This window comes from Oncorhynchus nerka, linkage group LG23, assembly GCF_034236695.1.
Source record: "Oncorhynchus nerka isolate Pitt River linkage group LG23, Oner_Uvic_2.0, whole genome shotgun sequence".
Taxonomy (NCBI): Eukaryota; Metazoa; Chordata; class Actinopteri; order Salmoniformes; family Salmonidae; genus Oncorhynchus; species Oncorhynchus nerka.
The window spans coordinates 7,399,029-7,422,663 of NC_088418.1; the positions used below are offsets into that span (position 1 = coordinate 7,399,029).

The window sequence follows — 23,635 nt, forward strand, 5'->3', positions numbered from 1 at the left end:
ATCAGCCTCATAGTAACCCTCACCTATCTGTCTCATAGTAACCCTCACCTATCAGCCTCATAGTAACCCTCACCTATCAGCCTCATAGTAACCCTCACCTATCAGCCTCATAGTAACACTCCACTATCAGCCTCATAGTAACCCTCCACTATCATCCTCATAATAACCCTCACCTATCTGTCTCATAGTAACCCTCACCTATCAGCCTCATAGTAACCCTCCACTATCATCCTCATAATAACCCTCACCTATCTGTCTCATAGTAACCCTCCACTATCATCCTCATAATAACCCTCGCCTATCAGCCTCATAGTAACCCTCACCTATCAGCCTCATAGTAACCCTCCACTATCAGCCTCATAATAACCCTCGCCTATCAGCCTCATAGTAACTCTCACCTATCAGCCTCATAGTAACTCTGACCTATCAGCCTCATAGTAACCCTCACCTATCAGCCTCATAGTAACCCTCACCTATCAGCCTCATAGTAACTCTCACCTATCAGCCTCATAGTAACTCTGACCTATCAGCCTCATAGTAACTCTCACCTATCAGCCTCCACTTCAGCACCATTTTGGAGAATGCCATGTTTCCCCATGCACGTCTCCCCACATGTCTCTTCTGCCTCCGCTTGGACAGCAGTGAGGCCACGCGGTTCTGATGCTGATGAGGTCTGTCAGTAGCAGTGGTAGTAAGAGGGCTCTGATGAGGTCTGTCAGTAGCAGTGGTAGGAGGAGGGCTCTGATGAGGTCTGTCAGTAGCAGTGGTAGGAGGAGGGCTCTCACGCTGATGAGGTCTGTCAGTAGCAGTGGTAGGAGGAGGGCTCTGATGAGGTCTGTCAGTAGCAGTGGTAGGAGGAGGGCTCTGATGAGGTCTGTCAGTGATGAGGTCTGTCTGTCAGTAGCAGTGGTAGGAGGAGGGCTCTGATGAGGTCTGTCAGTAGCAGTGGTAGGAGGAGGGTCATAGCAGTGGTAGGAGGAGGGTTCTCCGATGAGGTCTGTCAGTAGCAGTGGTAGGAGGAGGGCTCTGAGCAATGATGAGGTCTGTCAGTAGCAGTGGTAGGAGGAGGGCTCTGATGAGGTCTGTCAGTGGTAGGAGGAGGGCAGTGGTAGGAGGAGGAGGGCTCTGATGAGGTCTGTCAGTAGCAGTGGTAGGAGGAGGGCTCTGATGAGGTCTGTCAGTAGCAGTGGTAGGAGGAGGGCTCTGATGAGGTCTGTCAGTAGCAGTGGTAGGAGGAGGGCTCTGATGAGGTCTGTCAGTAGCAGTGGTAGGAGGAGGGCTCTGATGAGGTCTGTCAGTAGCAGTGGTAGGAGGAGGGCTCTGATGAGGTCTGTCAGTAGCAGTGGAAGGAGGAGGGCTCTGATGAGGTCTGTCAGTAGCAGTGGTAGGAGGAGGGCTCTGATGAGGTCTGTCAGTAGCAGTGGTAGAAGGAGGGCTCTGATGAGGTCTGTCAGTAGCAGTGGTAGGAGGAGGGCTCTGATGAGGTCTGTCAGTAGCAGTGGTAGGAGGAGGGCTCTGATGAGGTCTGTCAGTAGCAGTGGTAGGAGGAGGGCTCTGATGAGGTCTGTCATTAGCAGTGGTAGGAGGAGGGGTCTCTGGCAGTGGTAGAGGTCTCTGATCAGTCTGTCAGTGGTGGTAGGAGTGCTCTGAATGAGGTCTGTCAGTAGCAATGGTAAGAGGAGGGCTCTGACTCTGATGAGGTCTGTCAGTAGCAGTGGTAGGAGGAGGGCTCTGATGAGGTCTATCAGTAGCAGTGGTAGGAGGAGGGCTCTGATGAGGCTTGTCAGTAGCAGTGGTAGGAGGAGGGCTCTGATGAGGTCTGTCAGTAGCAGTGGTAGGAGGAGGGCTCTGATGAGGTCTGTCAGTAGCAGTGGTAGGAGGAGGGCTCTGATGAGGTCTGTCAGTAGCAGTGGTAGGAGGAGGGCTCTGATGAGGTCTGTCAGTAGCAGTGGTAGGAGGGCTCTGATGAGGTCTGTCAGTAGCAGTGGTAGGAGGAGGGCTCTTATGAGGTCTGTCAGTAGCAGTGGTAGGAGGAGGCCTCTGATGAGGTCTGTCAGTAGCACTGGTAGGGGGAGGGCTCTGATGAGGTCTGTCAGTAGCAGTGGAAGGAGGTCTGGGCTCTGATGAGGGCTCTGTCAGTAGCAGTGGTAGGAGGAGGGCTCTGATGAGGTCTGTCAGTAGCAGTGGTAGAAGGAGGGCTCTGATGAGGTCTGTCAGTAGCAGTGGTAGGAGGAGGGCTCTGATGAGGTCTGTCAGTAGCAGTGGTAGGAGGAGGGCTCTGATGAGGTCTGTCAGTAGCAGTGGAAGGAGGAGGGCTCTGATGAGCTCTGTCAGTAGCAGTGGTAGGAGGAGGGCTCTGATGAGGTCTGTCAGTAGCAGTGGTAGGAGGAGGGCTCTGATGAGGTCTGTCAGTAGCAGTGGTAGGAGGAGGGCTCTGATGAGGTCTGTCATTAGCAGTGGTAGGAGGAGGGCTCTGATGAGGTCTGTCATTAGCAGTGGTAGGAGGAGGGCTCTGACGCTGATGAGGTCTGTCAGTAGCAGTGGTAGGAGTGCTCCAATGAGGTCTGTCAGTAGCAATGGTAAGAGGAGGGCTCTGACTCTGATGAGGTCTGTCAGTAGCAGTGGTAGGAGGAGGGCTCTGATGAGGTCTATCAGTAGCAGTGGTAGGAGGAGGGCTCTGATGAGGCTTGTCAGTAGCAGTGGTAGGAGGAGGGCTCTGATGAGGTCTGTCAGTAGCAGTGGTAGGAGGAGGGCTCTGATGAGGTCTGTCAGTAGCAGTGGTAGGAGGAGGGCTCTGATGAGGTCTGTCAGTAGCAGTGGTAGGAGGAGGGCTCTGATGAGGTCTGTCAGTAGCAGTGGTAGGAGGGCTCTGATGAGGTCTGTCAGTAGCAGTGGTAGGAGGAGGGCTCTTATGAGATCTGTCAGTAGCAGTGGTAGGAGGAGGCCTCTGATGAGGTCTGTCAGTAGCAGTGGTAGGAGGAGGCCTCTGATGAGGTCTGTCAGTAGCACTGGTAGGGGGAGGGCTCTGATGAGGTCTGTCAGTAGCAGTGGTAGGAGGAGGGCTCTGATGAGATCTGTCAGTAGCAGTGGTAGGAGGAGGGTTCTGACGCTGATGAGGTCTGTCAGTAGCAGTGGTAGGAGGAGGGCTCTGATGAGGTCTGTCTGTAGCCGTGGTAGGAGGAGGGCTCTGATGAGGTCTGTCAGTAGCAGTGGTAGGAGGAGGGCTCTGATGAGGTCTGTCAGTAGCAGTGGTAGGAGGATGGCTCTGATGAGGTCTGTCAGTAGCAGTGGTAGGAGTGCGGCTCCAATGAGGTCTGTCAGTAGCACTGGTAGGAGGAGGATTCCGATGAGGTCTGTCATTAGCAGTGGTAGGAGGGCTCTGACGCTGATGAGGTCTGTCAGTAGCAGTGGTAGGAGTGCGGCTCCAATGAGGTCTGTCATTAGCAGTGGTAGGAGGAGGGTTCTGACGCTGATGAGGTCTGTCAGTAGCAGTGGTAGGAGTGCTCCAATGAGGTCTGTCAGTAGCAATGGTAAGAGGAGGGCTCTGACTCTGATGAGGTCTGTCAGTAGCAGTGGTAGGAGGAGGGCTCTGATGAGGTCTATCAGTAGCAGTGATAGGAGGAGGGCTCTGACGCTGATGAGGTCTGTCAGTACCAGTGGTAGGAGGAGGGCTCTGATGAGGTCTGTCAGTAGCAGTGGTAGGAGGAGGGCTCTGATGAGGTCTGTCAGTAGCAGTGGTAGGAGGAGGGCTCTGATGAGGTCTGTCAGTAGCAGTGGTAGGAGGAGGGCTCTGATGAGGTCTGTCAGTAGCAGTGGTAGAAGGAGGGCTCTGATGAGGTCTGTCAGTAGCAGTGGTAGGAGGAGGGCTCTGATGAGGTCTGTCAGTAGCAGTGGTAGGAGGAGGGCTCTGATGAGGTCTGTCATTAGCAGTGGTAGGAGGAGGGCTCTGATGAGGTCTGTCATTAGCAGTGGTAGGAGAAGGGCTCTGATGAGGTCTGTCAGTATCACTGGTAGGAGGAGGATTCCGATGAGGTCTGTCATTAGCAGTGGTAGGAGGAGGGCTCTGACGCTGATGAGGTCTGTCAGTAGCAGTGGTAGGAGTGCTCCAATGAGGTCTGTCAGTAGCAATGGTAAGAGGAGGGCTCTGACTCTGATGAGGTCTGTCAGTAGCAGTGGTAGGAGGAGGGCTCTGATGAGGTCTATCAGTAGCAGTGGTAGGAGGAGGGCTCTGATGAGGCTTGTCAGTAGCAGTGGTAGGAGGAGGGCTCTGATGAGGCTTGTCAGTAGCAGTGGTAGGAGGAGGGCTCTGATGAGGTCTGTCAGTAGCAGTGGTAGGAGGAGGGCTCTGATGAGGTCTGTCAGTAGCAGTGGTAGGAGGAGGGCTCTGACGCTGATGAGGTCTGTCAGTATCAGTGGTAGGAGGAGGGCTCTGATGAGGTCTGTCAGTAGCAGTGGTAGGAGGAGGGCTCTGATGAGGTCTGTCAGTAGCAGTGGTAGGAGGGCTCTGATGAGGTCTGTCAGTAGCAGTGGTAGGAGGAGGGCTCTTATGAGATCTGTCAGTAGCAGTGGTAGGAGGAGGCCTCTGATGAGGTCTGTCAGTAGCAGTGGTAGGAGGAGGCCTCTGATGAGGTCTGTCAGTAGCACTGGTAGGGGGAGGGCTCTGATGAGGTCTGTCAGTAGCAGTGGTAGGAGGAGGGCTCTGATGAGATCTGTCAGTAGCAGTGGTAGGAGGAGGGTTCTGACGCTGATGAGGTCTGTCAGTAGCAGTGGTAGGAGGAGGGCTCTGATGAGGTCTGTCTGTAGCCGTGGTAGGAGGAGGGCTCTGATGAGGTCTGTCAGTAGCAGTGGTAGGAGGAGGGCTCTGATGAGGTCTGTCTGTAGCCGTGGTAGGAGGAGGGCTCTGATGACGTCTGTCAGTAGCAGTGGTAGGAGGAGTGCTCTGATGAGGTCTGTCTGTAGCCGTGGTAGGAGGAGGGTTCTGATGAGGTCTGTCAGTAGCAGTGGTTAGAGAAGGGCTCTGATGAGGTCTGTCAGTAGCAGTGGTAGGAGGAGGGCTCTGATGAGGTCTGTTAGTAGCAGTGGTAGGAGGAGGCCTCTGATGAGGTCTGTCAGTAGCACTGGTAGGAGGAGGGCTCTGATGAGGTCTGTCAGTAGCACTGGTAGGAGGAGGGCTCTGATGAGGTCTGTCAGTAGCACTGGTAGGGGGAGGGCTCTGATGAGGTCTGTTAGTAGCAGTGGTAGGAGGAGGCCTCTGATGAGGTCTGTCAGTAGCAGTGGTAGGAGGAGGGCTCTGATGAGGTCTGTCAGTAGCAGTGGTAGGAGGAGGGCTCTGATGAGGTCTGTCAGTAGCACTGGTAGGGGGAGGGCTCTGATGAGGTCTGTCAGTAGCACTGGTAGGAGAAGGGCTCTGATGAGGTCTGTCAGTAGCAGTGGTAGGAGGAGGGCTCTGATGAGGTCTGTCAGTAGCAGTGGTAGGAGGAGGGCTCTGATGAGGTCTGTCAGTAGCAGTGGTAGGAGGAGGGTTCTGACGCTGATGAGGTCTGTCAGTAGCAGTGGTAGGAGGAGGGTTCTGATGAGGTCTGTCTGTAGCCGTGGTAGGAGGAGGGCTCTGATGACGTCTGTCAGTAGCAGTGGTAGGAGGAGGGCTCTGATGAGGTCTGTCTGTAGCCGTGGTAGGAGGAGGGTTCTGATGAGGTCTGTCAGTAGCAGTGGTAGGAGAAGGGCTCTGATGAGGTCTGTCAGTAGCAGTGGTAGGAGGAGGGCTCTGATGAGGTCTGTTAGTAGCAGTGGTAGGAGGAGGCCTCTGATGAGGTCTGTCAGTAGCACTGGTAGGAGGAGGGCTCTGATGAGGTCTGTCAGTAGCACTGGTAGGAGGAGGGCTCTGATGAGGTCTGTCAGTAGCACTGGTAGGGGGAGGGCTCTGATGAGGTCTGTTAGTAGCAGTGGTAGGAGGAGGCCTCTGATGAGGTCTGTCAGTAGCAGTGGTAGGAGGAGGGCTCTGATGAGGTCTGTCAGTAGCAGTGGTAGGAGGAGGGCTCTGATGAGGTCTGTCAGTAGCACTGGTAGGGGGAGGGCTCTGATGAGGTCTGTCAGTAGCACTGGTAGGAGAAGGGCTCTGATGAGGTCTGTCAGTAGCAGTGGTAGGAGGAGGGCTCTGATGAGGTCTGTCAGTAGCAGTGGTAGGAGGAGGGCTCTGATGAGGTCTGTCAGTAGCAGTGGTAGGAGGAGGGTTCTGACGCTGATGAGGTCTGTCAGTAGCAGTGGTAGGAGGAGGGTTCTGATGAGGTCTGTCAGTAGCAGTGGTAGGAGGAGGGCTCTGATGAGGTTTGTCAGTAGCAGTGGTAGGAGGAGGGTTCTGATGAGGTCTGTCAGTAGCAGTGGTAGGAGGAGGGCTCTGATGAGGCTTGTCAGTAGCAGTGGTAGGAGGAGGGCTCTGATGAGGTCTGTCAGTAGCAGTGGTAGGAGGAGGGCTCTGATGAGGTCTGTTAGTAGCAGTGGTAGGAGGAGGGCTCTGATGAGGTCTGTCAGTAGCAGTGGTAGGAGGAGGGTTCTGACGCTGATGAGGTCTGTCAGTAGCAGTGGTAGGAGGAGGGTTCTGATGAGGTCTGTTAGTAGCAGTGGTAGGAGGAGGCCTCTGATGAGGTCTGTCAGTAGCACTGGTAGGGTCGTTCACTGTGTGACTGTGTGTATTGCTGTTATTCTCTGTGTTGTTTATAGCAGAATCATTGAGAGTATCACCAACTGGGTCGTAGTATTCTGTTGTGGTACTGGCAGATATATCACCTTTGTAGGTACTAACAGTGCTATTAAAAATGTCACTGAATGAATTGTCAACCTCTCTATAGTTTCCATCAGTGCCATTAGAAAGGTCAGTGAATATGTTATTGTCCATTGTGTAATCAGTCGCAGAGCCATTTAAAACACCACTGAATGTTTTGTTAGTGTATTCTGAGGTGTCTGTGCTCTTAGTTAGCCAGGTGGCGGTGTTGATACCAAGTGCTGAGCGGGTGGAGTCGTGTACTTCCTCAGTAGCATCATCCGTCTCCTTATCCGGGACCCCACACCTTGGCTTGTTCATGGCAGCCTTGGTGGCGTCGTCAAACAGCCCTGTGACAGACAGGCCGGACACCATCTGGAAGTCTCTGAGAGCTGAGATGAAGGCTTGGCTTTCAGTGGGATTTGGAGAGTCTTCGTCATCATCATCATCAGTCTCTGCACGTGACATCGATGAGTCTCCCTCCTGTATCCCAGATAGGTCTTCCTCCCCGGGAAAGTCTTCATCGTTAGAAATGCCTGTTGATTGGTCAAACTGGAGCTCCTCCCAGTTCACCGGTCTTATGAAGCCGTACCTTGAGAGAAATAGCTGGAAATATGGCATGTTGTTAAAACAGCTGGTAGAACTAACACCTCTAGAACATCTAACAGGAAATAACTTAGTCTGGGTTCCACTCTGTTTAGATAACATTCCTCTAGTCTGTTTAGATAACATTCCTCTAGTCTGTTTAGATAACATTCCTCTAGTCTGGGTACCACTCTGTTTAGATAACATTCCTCTAGTCTGTTTAGATAACATTCCTCTAGTCTGTTTAGATAACATTCCTCTAGTCTGGCTACCAGTCTGTTTAGATAACATTCCTCTAGTCTGTTTAGATAACATTCCTCTAGTCTGGGTACCAGTCTGTTTAGATAACATTCCTCTAGTCTGTTTAGATAACATTCCTCTAGTCTGTTTAGATAACATTCCTCTAGTCTGGGTACCAGTCTGTTTAGATAACATTCCTCTAGTCTGGGTACCAGTCTGTTTAGATAACATTCCACTAGTCTGGGTACCACTCTGTTTAGATAACATTCCTCTAGTCTGGGTACCAGTCTGTTTAGATAACATTCCTCTAGTCTGTTTAGATAACATTCCACTATAACATTCCACTAGTCTGGGTACCACTCTGTTTAGATAACATTCCTCTAGTCTGGCTAACAGTCTGTTTAGGTAACATTCCTCTAGTCTGTTTAGGTAACATTCCTCTAGTCTGTTTAGATAACATTCCTCTAGTCTGGCTACCAGTCTGTTTAGATAACATTTCTCTAATCTGGGTACCAGTCTGGTTAGATAACATTCCTCTAGTCTGGGTACCAGTCTGTTTAGATAACATTCCTCTAGTCTGGGTACCAGTCTGTTTAGATAACATTCCTCTAGTCTGGGTACCAGTCTGTTTAGATAACATTCCTCTAGTCTGGGTACCAGTCTGTTTAGATAACATTCCTCTAGTCTGGGTACCAGTCTGTTTAGATAACATTCCTCTAGTCTGGGTACCAGTCTGTTTAGATAACATTCAACTAGTCTGTTTAGATAACATTCCTCTAGTCTGGGTACCAGTCTGTTTAGATAACATTCCTCTAGTCTGGGTACCAGTCTGTTTAGGTAACATTCCTCTAGTCTGGCTACCAGTCTGTTTAGATAACATTCCTCTAGTCTGGGTACCACTCTGTTTAGGTAACATTCCTCTAGTCTGGGTACCAGTCTGTTTAGATAACATTCCTCTAGTCAGGGTACCAGTCTGTTTAGATAACATTCCACTAGTCTGGGTACCAGTATGTTTAGATAACATTCCTCTAGTCTGGGTACCAGTCTGTTTAGATAACATTCCTCTAGTCTGTTTAGATAACATTCCACTATAACATTCCACTAGTCTGGGTACCACTCTGTTTAGATAACATTCCTCTAGTCTGGGTACCAGTCTGTTTAGGTAACATTCCTCTAGTCTGTTTAGGTAACATTCCTCTAGTCTGTTTAGATAACATTCCTCTAATCTGGGTACCAGTCTGTTTAGATAACATTCCTCTAATCTGGGTACCAGTCTGATTAAATAACATTCCTCTAGTCTGGGTACCAGTCTGTTTAGATAACATTCAACTAGTCTGTTTAGATAACATTCCTCTAGTCTGGGTACCAGTCTGTTTAGATAACATTCCTCTAGTCTGGGTACCAGTCTGTTTAGATAACATTCCTCTAGTCTGGGTACCAGTCTGTTTAGATAACATTCAACTAGTCTGGGTACCAGTCTGTTTAGATAACATTCCAGTAGTCTGTTTAGATAACATTCCTCTAGTCTGGGTACCAGTCTGTTTAGATAACATTCCTCTAGTCTGGGCACCAGTCTGTTTAGATAACATTCCTCTAGTCTGGGTACCAGTCTGTTTAGATAACATTCCACTAGTCTGGGTACCAGTCTGTTTAGGTAACATTCCTCTAGTCTGGCTACCAGTCTGTTTAGATAACATTCCTCTAGTCTGGCTACCAGTCTGTTTAGATAACATTCCTCTAGTCTGTTTAGATAACATTCCTCTAGTCTGTTTAGATAACATTCCTCTAGTCTGGCTACCAGTCTGTTTAGGTAACATTCCTCTAGTCTGGCTACCAGTCTGTTTAGATAACATTCCACTAGTCTGGGTACCAGTCTGTTTAGATAACATTCCTCTAGTCTGGGTACCAGTCTGTTTAGATAACATTCCTCTAGTCTGGGTACCAGTCTGTTTAGGTAACATTCCTCTAGTCTGTTTAGATAACATTCCACTATAACATTCCACTAGTCTGGGTACCACTCTGTTTAGATAACATTCCTCTAGTCTGGGTACCAGTCTGTTTAGATAACATTCCTCTAGTCTGTTTAGATAACATTCCTCTAGTCTGTTTAGATAACATTCCTCTAATCTGGGTACCAGTCTGGTTAGATAACATTCCTCTAGTCTGGGTACCAGTCTGTTTAGATAACATTCCTCTAGTCTGGGTACCAGTCTGTTTAGATAACATTCAACTAGTCTGGGTACCAGTCTGTTTAGATATCTAAACAGACTGGGAATGTTATCTGTTTAGATAACATTCCAGACTAGTCTGTTTGATTGGTACCAGACTGTGAATGTTATCTAAACAGACTACTGGAATGTTAACATTCCACTAGTCTGGGTACCAGTCTGTTTAGATAACATTCCTCTAGTCTGGGTACCAGTCTGTTTAGATAACATTCCTCTAGTCTGTTTAGATAACATTCCTCTAGTCTGGGTACCAGTCTGTTTAGATAACATTCCTCTAGTCTGGGTACCAGTCTGTTTAGATAACATTCCTCTAGTCTGGGTACCAGTCTGTTTAGATAACATTCAACTAGTCTGTTTAGATAACATTCCTCTAGTCTGGGTACCACTCTGTTTAGGTAACATTCCTCTAGTCTGGGTACCAGTCTGTTTAGGTAACATTCCTCTAGTCTGGGTACCAGTCTGTTTAGATAACATTCCTCTAGTCTGGGTACCAGTCTGTTTAGATAACATTCCTCTAGTCTGGGTACCAGTCTGTTTAGATAACATTCAACTAGTCTGTTTAGATAACATTCCTCTAGTCTGGGTACCAGTCTGTTTAGATAACATTCCTCTAGTCTGGGTACCAGTCTGTTTAGGTAACATTCCTCTAGTCTGGCTACCAGTCTGTTTAGATAACATTCCTCTAGTCTGGGTACCAGTCTGTTTAGGTAACATTCCTCTAGTCTGGGTACCAGTCTGTTTAGATAACATTCCTCTAGTCTGGGTACCAGTCTGTTTAGATAACATTCCTCTAGTCTGGGTACCAGTCTGTTTAGATAACATTCCACTAGTCTGGGTACCAGTCTGTTTAGATAACATTCCTCTAGTCTGGGTACCAGTCTGTTTAGATAACATTCCTCTAGTCTGTTTAGATAACATTCCACTATAACATTCCACTAGTCTGGGTACCACTCTGTTTAGATAACATTCCTCTAGTCTGGGTACCAGTCTGTTTAGGTAACATTCCTCTAGTCTGTTTAGGTAACATTCCTCTAGTCTGTTTAGATAACATTCCTCTAATCTGGGTACCAGTCTGTTTAGATAACATTCCTCTAGTCTGGGTACCAGTCTGTTTAGATAACATTCAACTAGTCTGTTTAGATAACATTCCTCTAGTCTGGGTACCAGTCTGTTTAGATAACATTCCTCTAGTCTGGGTACCAGTCTGTTTAGATAACATTCCTCTAGTCTGGGTACCAGTCTGTTTAGATAACATTCAACTAGTCTGGGTACCAGTCTGTTTAGATAACATTCCAGTAGTCTGTTTAGATAACATTCCTCTAGTCTGGGTACCAGTCTGTTTAGATAACATTCCTCTAGTCTGGGCACCAGTCTGTTTAGATAACATTCCTCTAGTCTGGGTACCAGTCTGTTTAGATAACATTCCACTAGTCTGGGTACCAGTCTGTTTAGGTAACATTCCTCTAGTCTGGCTACCAGTCTGTTTAGATAACATTCCTCTAGTCTGGCTACCAGTCTGTTTAGATAACATTCCTCTAGTCTGGGTACCAGTCTGTTTAGATAACATTCCTCTAGTCTGGGTACCAGTCTGTTTAGATAACATTCCACTAGTCTGTTTAGATAACATTCCTCTAGTCTGTTTAGATAACATTCCTCTAGTCTGTTTAGATAACATTCCTCTAGTCTGGCTACCAGTCTGTTTAGGTAACATTCCTCTAGTCTGGCTACCAGTCTGTTTAGATAACATTCCACTAGTCTGGGTACCAGTCTGTTTAGATAACATTCCTCTAGTCTGGGTACCAGTCTGTTTAGATAACATTCCTCTAGTCTGGGTACCAGTCTGTTTAGGTAACATTCCTCTAGTCTGTTTAGATAACATTCCACTATAACATTCCACTAGTCTGGGTACCACTCTGTTTAGATAACATTCCTCTAGTCTGGGTACCAGTCTGTTTAGGTAACATTCCTCTAGTCTGTTTAGATAACATTCCTCTAGTCTGTTTAGATAACATTCCTCTAATCTGGGTACCAGTCTGGTTAGATAACATTCCTCTAGTCTGGGTACCAGTCTGTTTAGATAACATTCCTCTAGTCTGGGTACCAGTCTGTTTAGATAACATTCAACTAGTCTGGGTACCAGTCTGTTTAGATAACATTCCAGTAGTCTGTTTAGATAACATTCCACTAGTCTGGGTACCAGTCTGTTTAGATAACATTCCTCTAGTCTGGGTACCAGTCTGTTTAGATAACATTCCTCTAGTCTGTTTAGATAACATTCCTCTAGTCTGGGTACCAGTCTGTTTAGATAACATTCCTCTAGTCTGGGTACCAGTCTGTTTAGATAACATTCCTCTAGTCTGGGTACCAGTCTGTTTAGATAACATTCCTCTAGTCTGGGTACCAGTCTGTTTAGATAACATTCCTCTAGTCTGGGTACCAGTCTGTTTAGGTAACATTCCTCTAGTCTGGGTACCAGTCTGTTTAGATAACATTCAACTAGTCTGTTTAGATAACATTCCTCTAGTCTGGGTACCAGTCTGTTTAGATAACATTCCTCTAGTCTGGGTACCAGTCTGTTTAGGTAACATTCCTCTAGTCTGGCTACCAGTCTGTTTAGATAACATTCCTCTAGTCTGGGTACCACTCTGTTTAGGTAACATTCCTCTAGTCTGGGTACCAGTCTGTTTAGATAACATTCCTCTAGTCTGGGTACCAGTCTGTTTAGATAACATTCCTCTAGTCTGGGTACCAGTCTGTTTAGATAACATTCCACTAGTCTGGGTACCAGTCTGTTTAGATAACATTCCTCTAGTCTGGGTACCAGTCTGTTTAGATAACATTCCTCTAGTCTGTTTAGATAACATTCCACTATAACATTCCACTAGTCTGGGTACCACTCTGTTTAGATAACATTCCTCTAGTCTGGGTACCAGTCTGTTTAGGTAACATTCCTCTAGTCTGTTTAGGTAACATTCCTCTAGTCTGTTTAGATAACATTCCTCTAATCTGGGTACCAGTCTGGTTAGATAACATTCCTCTAGTCTGGGTACCAGTCTGTTTAGATAACATTCAACTAGTCTGTTTAGATAACATTCCTCTAGTCTGGGTACCAGTCTGTTTAGATAACATTCCTCTAGTCTGGGTACCAGTCTGTTTAGATAACATTCCTCTAGTCTGGGTACCAGTCTGTTTAGATAACATTCAACTAGTCTGGGTACCAGTCTGTTTAGATAACATTCCAGTAGTCTGTTTAGATAACATTCCTCTAGTCTGGGTACCAGTCTGTTTAGATAACATTCCTCTAGTCTGGGCACCAGTCTGTTTAGATAACATTCCTCTAGTCTGGGTACCAGTCTGTTTAGATAACATTCCACTAGTCTGGGTACCAGTCTGTTTAGATAACATTCCTCTAGTCTGGCTACCAGTCTGTTTAGATAACATTCCTCTAGTCTGGCTACCAGTCTGTTTAGATAACATTCCTCTAGTCTGGGTACCAGTCTGTTTAGATAACATTCCTCTAGTCTGGGTACCAGTCTGTTTAGATAACATTCCACTAGTCTGTTTAGATAACATTCCTCTAGTCTGTTTAGATAACCAGTCTGTTTAGATAACATTCCTCTAGTCTGGCTACCAGTCTGTTTAGATAACATTCCTCTAGTCTGGCTACCAGTCTGTTTAGATAACATTCCACTAGTCTGGGTACCAGTCTGTTTAGATAACATTCCTCTAGTCTGGGTACCAGTCTGTTTAGATAACATTCCTCTAGTCTGGGTACCAGTCTGTTTAGATAACATTCCTCTAGTCTGTTTAGATAACATTCCACTATAACATTCCACTAGTCTGGGTACCACTCTGTTTAGTAACATTCCTCTAGTCTGGGTACCAGTCTGTTTAGATAACATTCCTCTAGTCTGTTTAGATAACATTCCTCTAGTCTGTTTAGATAACATTCCTCTAATCTGGGTACCAGTCTGTTTAGATAACATTCCTCTAGTCTGGGTACCAGTCTGTTTAGATAACATTCCTCTAGTCTGGGTACCAGTCTGTTTAGATAACATTCAACTAGTCTGGGTACCAGTCTGTTTAGATAACATTCCAGTAGTCTGTTTAGATAACATTCCACTAGTCTGGGTACCAGTCTGTTTAGATAACATTCCTCTAGTCTGGGTACCAGTCTGTTTAGTCTGTTTAGATAACATTCCTCTAGTCTGGGTACCAGTCTGTTTAGATAACATTCCTCTAGTCTGGGTACCAGTCTGTTTAGATAACATTCCTCTAGTCTGGGTACCAGTCTGTTTAGATAACATTCCTCTAGTCTGGGTACCAGTCTGTTTAGATAACATTCCTCTAGTCTGGCTACCAGTCTGTTTAGATAACATTCCAGTAGTCTGTTTAGATAACATTCCTCTAGTCTGGGTACCAGTCTGTTTAGATAACATTCCTCTAGTCTGGGTACCAGTCTGTTTAGGTAACATTCCTCTAGTCTGGGTACCAGTCTGTTTAGATAACATTCCTCTAGTCTGGGTACCAGTCTGTTTAGATAACATTCCTCTAGTCTGGGTACCAGTCTGTTTAGATAACATTCCTCTAGTCTGTTTAGATAACATTCCTCTAGTCTGTTTAGATAACATTCCTCTAGTCTGGCTACCAGTCTGTTTAGATAACATTCAACTAGTCTGTTTAGATAACATTCCTCTAGTCTGGGTACCAGTCTGTTTAGATAACATTCAACTAGTCTGTTTACATAACATTCCTCTAGTCTGGCTACCAGTCTGTTTAGATAACATTCCTCTAGTCTGGCTACCAGTCTGTTTAGATAACATTCCTCTAGTCTGGCTACCAGTCTGTTTAGGTAACATTCCTCTAGTCTGGCTACCAGTCTGTTTAGATAACATTCCACTAGTCTGGGTACCAGTCTGTTTAGATAACATTCCTCTAGCCTGGGTACCAGTCTGTTTAGATAACATTCCTCTAGTCTGGGTACCAGTCTGTTTAGATAACATTCCTCTAGTCTGTTTAGATAACATTCCTCTAGCCTGGCTAGTCTGTTTAGATAACATTCCTCTAGTCTGTTTAGATAACATTCCTCTAGTCTGGGTACCAGTCTGTTTAGATAACATTCCTCTAGTCTGTTTAGATAACATTCCTCTAGTCTGGGTACCAGTCTGTTTAGATAACATTCCTCTAGTCTGGGTACCAGTCTGTTTAGATAACATTCCTCTAGTCTGGGTACCAGTCTGTTTAGATAACATTCCTCTAGTCTGGGTACCAGTCTGTTTAGATAACATTCCTCTAGTCTGGGTACCAGTCTGTTTAGATAACATTCCTCTAGTCTGGGTACCAGTCTGTTTAGATAACATTCCTCTAGTCTGTTTAGATAACATTCCTCTAGTCTGGGTACCAGTCTGTTTAGGTAACATTCCTCTAGTCTGGCTACCAGTCTGTTTAGATAACATTCAACTAGTCTGTTTAGATAACATTCCTCTAGTCTGGGTACCAGTCTGTTTAGATAACATTCAACTAGTCTGTTTACATAACATTCCTCTAGTCTGGCTACCAGTCTGTTTAGATAACATTCCTCTAGTCTGGCTACCAGTCTGTTTAGATAACATTCCTCTAGTCTGGCTACCAGTCTGTTTAGGTAACATTCCTCTAGTCTGGCTACCAGTCTGTTTAGATAACATTCCACTAGTCTGGGTACCAGTCTGTTTAGATAACATTCCTCTAGCCTGGGTACCAGTCTGTTTAGATAACATTCCTCTAGTCTGGGTACCAGTCTGTTTAGATAACATTCCTCTAGTCTGTTTAGATAACATTCCTCTAGCCTGGCTACCAGTCTGTTTAGATAACATTCCTCTAGTCTGTTTAGATAACATTCCTCTAGTCTGGGTACCAGTCTGTTTAGATAACATTCCTCTAGTCTGTTTAGATAACATTCCACTAGTCTGGGTACCACTCTGTTTAGATAACATTCCTCTAGTCTGGGTACCAGTCTGTTTAGATAACATTCCTCTAGTCTGGGTACCAGTCTGTTTAGATAACATTCCTCTAGTCTGGGTACCAGTCTGTTTAGATAACATTCCTCTAGTCTGGGTACCAGTCTGTTTAGATAACATTCCTCTAGTCTGGGTACCAGTCTGTTTAGATAACATTCCACTAGTCTGGGTACCAGTCTGTTTAGATAACATTCCTCTAGTCTGGGTACCAGTCTGTTTAGATAACATTCCTCTAGTCTGTTTAGATAACATTCCTCTAGTCTGGGTACCAGTCTGTTTAGATAACATTCCTCTAGTCTGGGTACCAGTCTGTTTAGATAACATTCCTCTAGTCTGGGTACCACTCTGTTTTGATAACATTCCTCTAGTCTGGTTAGATAACATTAATCTAGTCTGGGTACCAGTCTGTTTAGATAACATTCCTATAGTCTGGGTACCACTCTGTTTTGATAACATTCATCTAGTCTGGGTACCAGTCTGTTTAGATAACATTCCTCTAGTCTGTTTAGATAACATTCCACTAGTCTGGGTACTAGTCTGTTTAGATAACATTCCACTAGTCTGGGTACCAGTCTGTTTAGATAACATTCCTCTAGTCTGGCTACCAGTCTGTTTAGATAACATTCCTCTAGTCTGTTTAGATAACATTCCTCTAGCCTGGCTACCAGTCTGTTTAGATAACATTCCTCTAGTCTGTTTAGATAACATTCCTCTAGTCTGGGTACCAGTCTGTTTAGATAACATTCCTCTAGTCTGTTTAGATAACATTCCACTAGTCTGGGTACCACTCTGTTTAGATAACATTCCTCTAGTCTGGGTACCAGTCTGTTTAGATAACATTCCTCTAGTCTGGGTACCAGTCTGTTTAGATAACATTCCTCTAGTCTGGGTACCAGTCTGTTTAGATAACATTCCTCTAGTCTGGGTACCAGTCTGTTTAGATAACATTCCTCTAGTCTGGGTACCAGTCTGTTTAGATAACATTCCACTAGTCTGGGTACCAGTCTGTTTAGATAACATTCCTCTAGTCTGGGTACCAGTCTGTTTAGATAACATTCCTCTAGTCTGTTTAGATAACATTCCTCTAGTCTGGGTACCAGTCTGTTTAGATAACATTCCTCTAGTCTGGGTACCAGTCTGTTTAGATAACATTCCTCTAGTCTGGGTACCACTCTGTTTTGATAACATTCCTCTAGTCTGGTTAGATAACATTAATCTAGTCTGGGTACCAGTCTGTTTAGATAACATTCCTATAGTCTGGGTACCACTCTGTTTTGATAACATTCATCTAGTCTGGGTACCAGTCTGTTTAGGTAACATTCCTCTAGTCTGTTTAGATAACATTCCACTAGTCTGGGTACTAGTCTGTTTAGATAACATTCCACTAGTCTGGGTACCAGTCTGTTTAGATAACATTCCTCTAGTCTGGCTACCAGTCTGTTTAGATAACATTCCTCTAGTCAGGGTACCAGTCTGTTTAGATAACATTCCTCTAGTCTGTTTAGATAACATTCCTCTAGTCTGGGTACCAGTCTGTTTAGATAACATTCCACTAGTCTGCGTACCAGTCTGTTTAGATAACATTCCTCTAGTCTGGGTACCAGTCTGTTTAGATAACATTCCACTAGTCTGGGTACCAGTCTGTTTAGATAACATTCCACTAGTCTGGGTACCAGTCTGTTTAGATAACATTCCTCTAGTCTGGGTACCACTCTGTTTAGATAACATTCCTCTAGTCTGTTTAGATAACATTCCTCTAGTCTGGGTACCAGTCTGTTTAGATAACATTCATCTAGTCTGGGTACCACTCTGTTTAGATAACATTCCTCTAGTCTGTTTAGATAACATTCCTCTAGTCTGGGTACCAGTCTGTTTAGATAACATTCCTCTAGTCTGGGTACCAGTCTGTTTAGATAACATTCCTCTAGTCTGGGTACCAGTCTGTTTAGATAACATTCCTCTAGTCTGGTTAGATAACATTCATCTAGTCTGGGTACCACTCTGTTTAGATAACATTCCTCTAGCCTGGGTACCAGTCTGTTTAGATAACATTCCTCTAGTCTGGGTACCAGTCTGTTTAGGTAACATTCCTCTAGTCTGTTTAGATAACATTCCACTAGTCTGGGTACCAGTCTGTTTAGATAACATTCCTCTAGTCTGGCTACCAGTCTGTTTAGATAACATTCCTCTAGTCTGGGTACCAGTCTGTTTAGATAACATTCCTCTAGTCTGTTTAGATAACATTCCTCTAGTCTGTTTAGATAACATTCCACTAGTCTGTTTAGATAACATTCCTCTAGTCTGTTTAGATAACATTCCTCTAGTCTGTTTAGATAACATTCCTCTAGTCTGGGTACCAGTCTGGTTAGATAACATTCCTCTAGTCTGGGTACCAGTCTGGTTAGATAACATTCCTCTAGTCTGGGTACCAGTCTGTTTAGATAACATTCCACTAGTCTGTTTAGATAACATTCCTCTAGTCTGGCTACCAGTCTAGGATTATCTACTTCCTATCCAGATCTTCTCTTTTATTATCTATTATCTAAGTTGTCTACTTCCTATCCAGATCTTTTATTTTATTATCTATGATCTAAGTTGTCTACTTCCTATCCAGATCTTGTATTTTATTATCTATGATATAAGTTGTCTACTTCCTATCCAGATCTTGTATTTTATTATCTATTATCTAAGTTGCCTACTTCCTATCCAGATCTGGTATTTTATTATCTATTATCTAAGTTGTCTACTTCCTATCCAGATCTTGTATTTTATTATCTATGATCTAAGTTGTCTACTTCCTATCCAGATCTTGTATTTTATTATCTATGATCTAAGTTGTCTACTTCCTATCCAGATCTTGTATTTTATTATCTATGATCTAAGTTGTCTACTTCCTATCCAGATCCAGAGGGTCTGATGCAGTCACTAGAGGAGCTGGATTACCTCACGGCATTGGACGACGATGGGAACCTATCAGAGATCGGGATCATAATCTCTGAGTTGCCATTGGACGCTCAGATGGCCAAGGCTCTGCTGGCGTCCTGTGAGTTTGATTGTGTGAACGAGGTGGTGACCATCGCAGCTATGCTATCAGGTATGTAGTTTACACTCCTACAACCTTTGGCCCATTTTATTTGATTTGATTCACTCAGGGTGGGTTGTACCAACATGAATGACCTCTTAAACTGGGTTTAATCAAGGTTTATCTAGTAATGTTTTTGATTCTATTTGATTCTATTTGATTCACTCAGGGTGGATTGCACCAACATGAATGAACTCTTAAACTGTGTTTAATCAAGGTTTATCTAGAAATGTTTTTGCACTGAACCTTTAACTTAGAACTCAAACCAAGATCAAATGTAATCTTGTTGCTCCATTGTTTTAAAAACTATTTTAAATTCAGTTTTGGGATTAAATCTAAACTGACACTGTTTAAATGCATAAAATATCAGTGTGTGTCTAAGTCATTTGCATGTCCTTTATTTTCTTTGTGATTAACAATTTTATCTCCTGTGGTTTATCATGTTCGTTAAACTCAACTATCCAGTTAAATCATTTGACAGATAAGTGCAATTAATTTCATCCTTAGCCTGAAGTGAAAAGTAACTTTGCTAGCTAGCTAGCAATGACCAGTGCTGGTTTGTCTCCATAGAACTACAACATATTGCTATGGTGAATCCATTAGGACACATATCACTTATCATAGTTTGGTGATTTAACCTTAGATGAACTAATCCAGTCTTAAAATGAAGTGGTGCAACACATCTCTGATGAATTATACATGTAGATTTACAAAGTCTAGATTAGGTCTAATCTAAGATTGATTTAAACCATGTTGGTGGGGTTAAACCCTCACACTTATGTTTACATCCATAACACCTTTATAACCACTACTGAAGATATTAGAATATCCATCATTAGCAGTCTTAACCATTATGGACAACTACATCGGGCATCTCTGACCTTTTGAATGCATAATCTGCCAGACAGTATAATCTGCCAGACAGTATAATCTGCCATATATTGAATAGCTGAACATCACATTTGCACCTAATAAATAGTGATTACTTGGAGAGAGAGAGAGAGAAAATAAAAGTTACCTCTGCAGTATCCTGGTCTGTTATGAGCTCAGCCTGGTGAGTGGAGGGGATCTGTAGGTCGGAATGATCCCGACTGTGGAAGAGTTTCTCTGCATCAGTGGAGCCAATGCTGGTCAACAACAATAAATTTATCAGCTGGAGTAAAATCAGCATCGTGGTTTGTTGCGGTGTGTCTTGACACGGGTCAGTTTGACGAGGGAGAGAGATAATGACCCACTGAAGAGCGAATCATGTCCTCAACCAAAATGTAAAGGCTGTTTTCCAAAGTTACGCCCTTTAAAACGTGACACACTTTGAAGTTTTACAGAGTATCGACACTTCAATAAAGTAGACCTATAGAGAGATGGCCTATGGCTCGCAATACGCACTCAGCTGCGAAAGGTAAACAAACGCCTCTAAAGCGGCTGCTAAATTAAAATGTCGGCCAAATGTGTGACTAACGCTTCCCTGGTTACTAATGGATACCGAGCGGTCTTAACCGTTGGCTTTTCATCCCCGACAGTAAAGGGCAGGAAAACAGCCACGCGACTCCCGCCCAGGAACACACCTGTTTGGAACGCATGGCGCGCGTCTCTCCCCCTCAGCTGGATTTATTCCGAAAAAAACCCCATAAATAAACATCAATAAATCACCATTTCAACATATTGTTATAGCTGTGCACTAATTGTTCACTATTTAATTTTTTATAATTAAATTCATCATGTTCAATTCTCAAAGTATGCTCATTTAAAAAACATATTTATTTATTTAACAAGGCAAGTCAGAAGAAATGATTATATACAACGAGGGCCTACCTGGGAACAGTGGAGTTAACTGCCTTATTCAGGGGCAGAAGGACAGATTTTTACCTTGTCAGCTCGGGGATTCGACACTAACCACTAGGCTACCTGCCTAGTGTGGCACAATAAAATAATTGTCTCAATGTTTTTACCATCAAAACAATACTTCTATCAGCTCAGTGTATTCACAAGTTTATAAGAGCATGATTTGATACATTCAGTGTCAACAAATAGGCATAAATCATTACAATATCTCTGTGGTGCAGGTGCACAACAACACATGACAATATAATACATTTACAGATGGTTATCCGCGATCAAAATAGCACATAAAACCCCACAAATAATAGCAAATACTTCACAGGGATAAATCAAACACAAAGAATGCAATACCACAATCCTTTTTTCAAAGAGACTGAATGAGAACGTGATGGGGGACGGATCAAGTTTTTCGGGTTGGTTTGCGGTCCGTCTCGTCAAGTCTGTCACTGTAGAGCCTTTGCTATCCCTGCGGCTAGGTGCTCAGCTGTAGGTTTGTCTGCTGAGCAGCTGACCGAGAGCCCCTCGGCAGTCATGGCATCTGCTGTGGTGGGTCCTATGGCCGCAAACTGGAAGACCAAACAGCACAACATTTTAAAGTTCAATTGTATTGGCAGTATCACAAGCTCAATGAAGATATCCACAGTCACTTAAAAGTTACATCGGAAAAACGTTCTCACCTTTATCTGCACAAGTTGTTCACCTGACAGTCTCCTCACCGTTTCCAAACAGAACCTGACTCCCGACGGGCTGAAGAAGGCAATGCTGTCTGGAACACCCTGCGTGTGGGCGGAGCCCAAACCATGATGATTAGTGTATGAATGTTTCTGATCGATAACATCACCACAACGGGCGATGGGGCGGCAGGGTAGCCTAGTGGTTAGAGTGTAGAGGTGGCAGGGTAGCCTAGTGGTTAGAGTGTAGAGGTGGCAGGGTAGCCTAGTGGTTAGAGTGTAGAGGTGGCAGGGTAGCCTAGTGGTTAGAGTGTAGAGGCGGCAGGGTAGCCTAGTGGTTAGAGTGTAGAGGTGGCAGGTAGCCCAGTGGTTAGAGTGTAGAGGTGGCAGGGTAGTCTAGTGGTTAGAGTGTAGAGGTGGCAGGGTAGCCTAGTGGTTAGAGTGTAGAGGCGGCAGGGTAGCCTAGTGGTTAGAGTGTAGAGGCGGCAGGGTAGCCTAGTGGTTAGAGTGTAGAGGTGGCAGGGTAGCCTAGTGGTTAGAGTGTAGAGGCGGCAGGGTAGCCTAGTGGTTAGAGTGTAGAGGCGGCAGGGTAGCCTAGTGGTTAGAGTGTAGAGGTGGCGGAGCCCAAACCATGACGATTAGTGTATGAATGTTTCTGATCGATAACATCACCACAACGGGCGATGGGGCGGCAGGGTAGCCTAGTGGTTAGAGCGTTGGACTAGTAACCGGGAAGGTTGCAAGTTCAAACCCCCGAGCTGACAAGGTACAAATCTGTCGTTCTGCCCCCTGAACAAGGCAGTTAACCCCACTGTTCCTAGGCCGTCATTGAAAATAAGAATTTGTTCTTAACTGACTTGCCTCGTTAAATAAAGGTAAAATAAATCAAATAAACAACGTGGATATATGGGATAGTGTGTTTTGAGGGGAAAGTCCGGGATTTAGTTGATGCTTCCTGTACCTGCTCTGTAAAATGGTTCTTCAGGTTCTTCTCCAGGTCTGGATGTTGAGCTGTCTGATAAACCATCAGTGTGTCTAGAGGAACTCCTTAAAAACAAAAAAAACGTGAAACGAATGTCACCTAATGGTATTAGATACTACCTTGTAAATAGCACAGAGTATTCATGAGTATTAAAAAAAATAGGAGTTATAATAGAGGGAACTTACCGTTTTCCCTCAAAGCAGAAGGTAAAACTTCTCTTTTAATGGAACCACAGGGGAAAAGAAGAGGTAATATATTGGCATCCTCTCCTATATCAGAAGGTAGGTCTAGTTAGAGAAGTGGTAATATATTGGCATCCTCTCCTATATCAAGCCAGAAGGTAGATCTAGTTAGAGAAGTGGTAATATATTGGCATCCTCTCCTATATCAAGCCAGAAGGTAGGTCTAGTTAGAGAAGAGGTAATATATTGGCATCCTCTCCTATATCAAGCCAGAAGGTAGGTCTAGTTAGAGAAGAGGTAATATATTGGCATCCTCTCCTATATCAAGCCAGAAGGTAGGTCTAGTTAGAGAAGAGGTAATATATTGGCATCCTCTCCTATATCAAGCCAGAATGTAGGTCTAGTTAGCTAGCTCAATATAAAACACAACATGCAACATTTTCAAAGATTTTGCTGAGTTACAGTTCATATAACAAAAACAGTTCATATTAAATACATTCATTTATGGATTTCACATGACTGGGAATACAGATATACATCTGATGGTCACAGATACCTTAAAAAAAAGAGGTAGGGGATCAGAAAACCAGTCAGTATCTGGTGTCGACCACCGTTTGCCTCATGCGGCGCGACACATCTCCTTCACATTGAGTTGATCAGGCTGTAGATTGTGGCCTGTGGAATGTTGTTGTTCCACTCCTCTTCAATGGCTGTGCGAAGTTGCTGGATATTTGTGGGAACTGGAACCACGACGTCGTACACAACGATCCAGAGCATCCCAAACATGCTCAATAGGTGGATATTTGTGGGAACTGGAACCACGGCGTCGAGCTAAACATGCTCAATGGGTGTCATGTGTCGCATCCAGAATTCTTTAGGTAACATTCATAAATAAAATGTTTTATTAATTTTATTGCATTCTTATGGGAGATATTTGTCATTAGAATGTCTTCTTTTGGATAATACTGTTATCAGTTGCAGTTATCTGTTCTCTGTCAGGGTTCAGTTACTTGGGCCCCAGAGAGGGGAGAGGTCAGGCTTGTCTTCATATGTAAACATATCTTTTAAACCAT

General features: G+C 44.6%; 1 protein-coding gene and 1 pseudogene across 1 annotated transcript in view; both read right to left on the reverse strand.

The window, feature by feature from the left end:
• LOC115122926 (uncharacterized) overlaps positions 1–20,105 on the reverse strand; it is a 45,221-nt gene extending 25,116 nt beyond the window's left edge. The window contains exons 1-3 of the mRNA XM_065008430.1: positions 19,907–20,105; positions 6,472–7,363; positions 549–890 (exon numbers count right to left, since the gene is read on the reverse strand). Coding sequence (XP_064864502.1) covers positions 549–890; positions 6,472–7,363; positions 19,907–20,059 — 1,387 coding nt within the window. The 5' untranslated portion in view covers positions 20,060–20,105. The remainder of the gene's footprint in view (positions 1–548; positions 891–6,471; positions 7,364–19,906) is intronic.
• Positions 20,106–20,627: 522 nt separating this feature from the next.
• LOC115120525 (uroporphyrinogen-III synthase-like) overlaps positions 20,628–23,635 on the reverse strand; it is a 48,699-nt pseudogene continuing 45,691 nt past the window's right edge.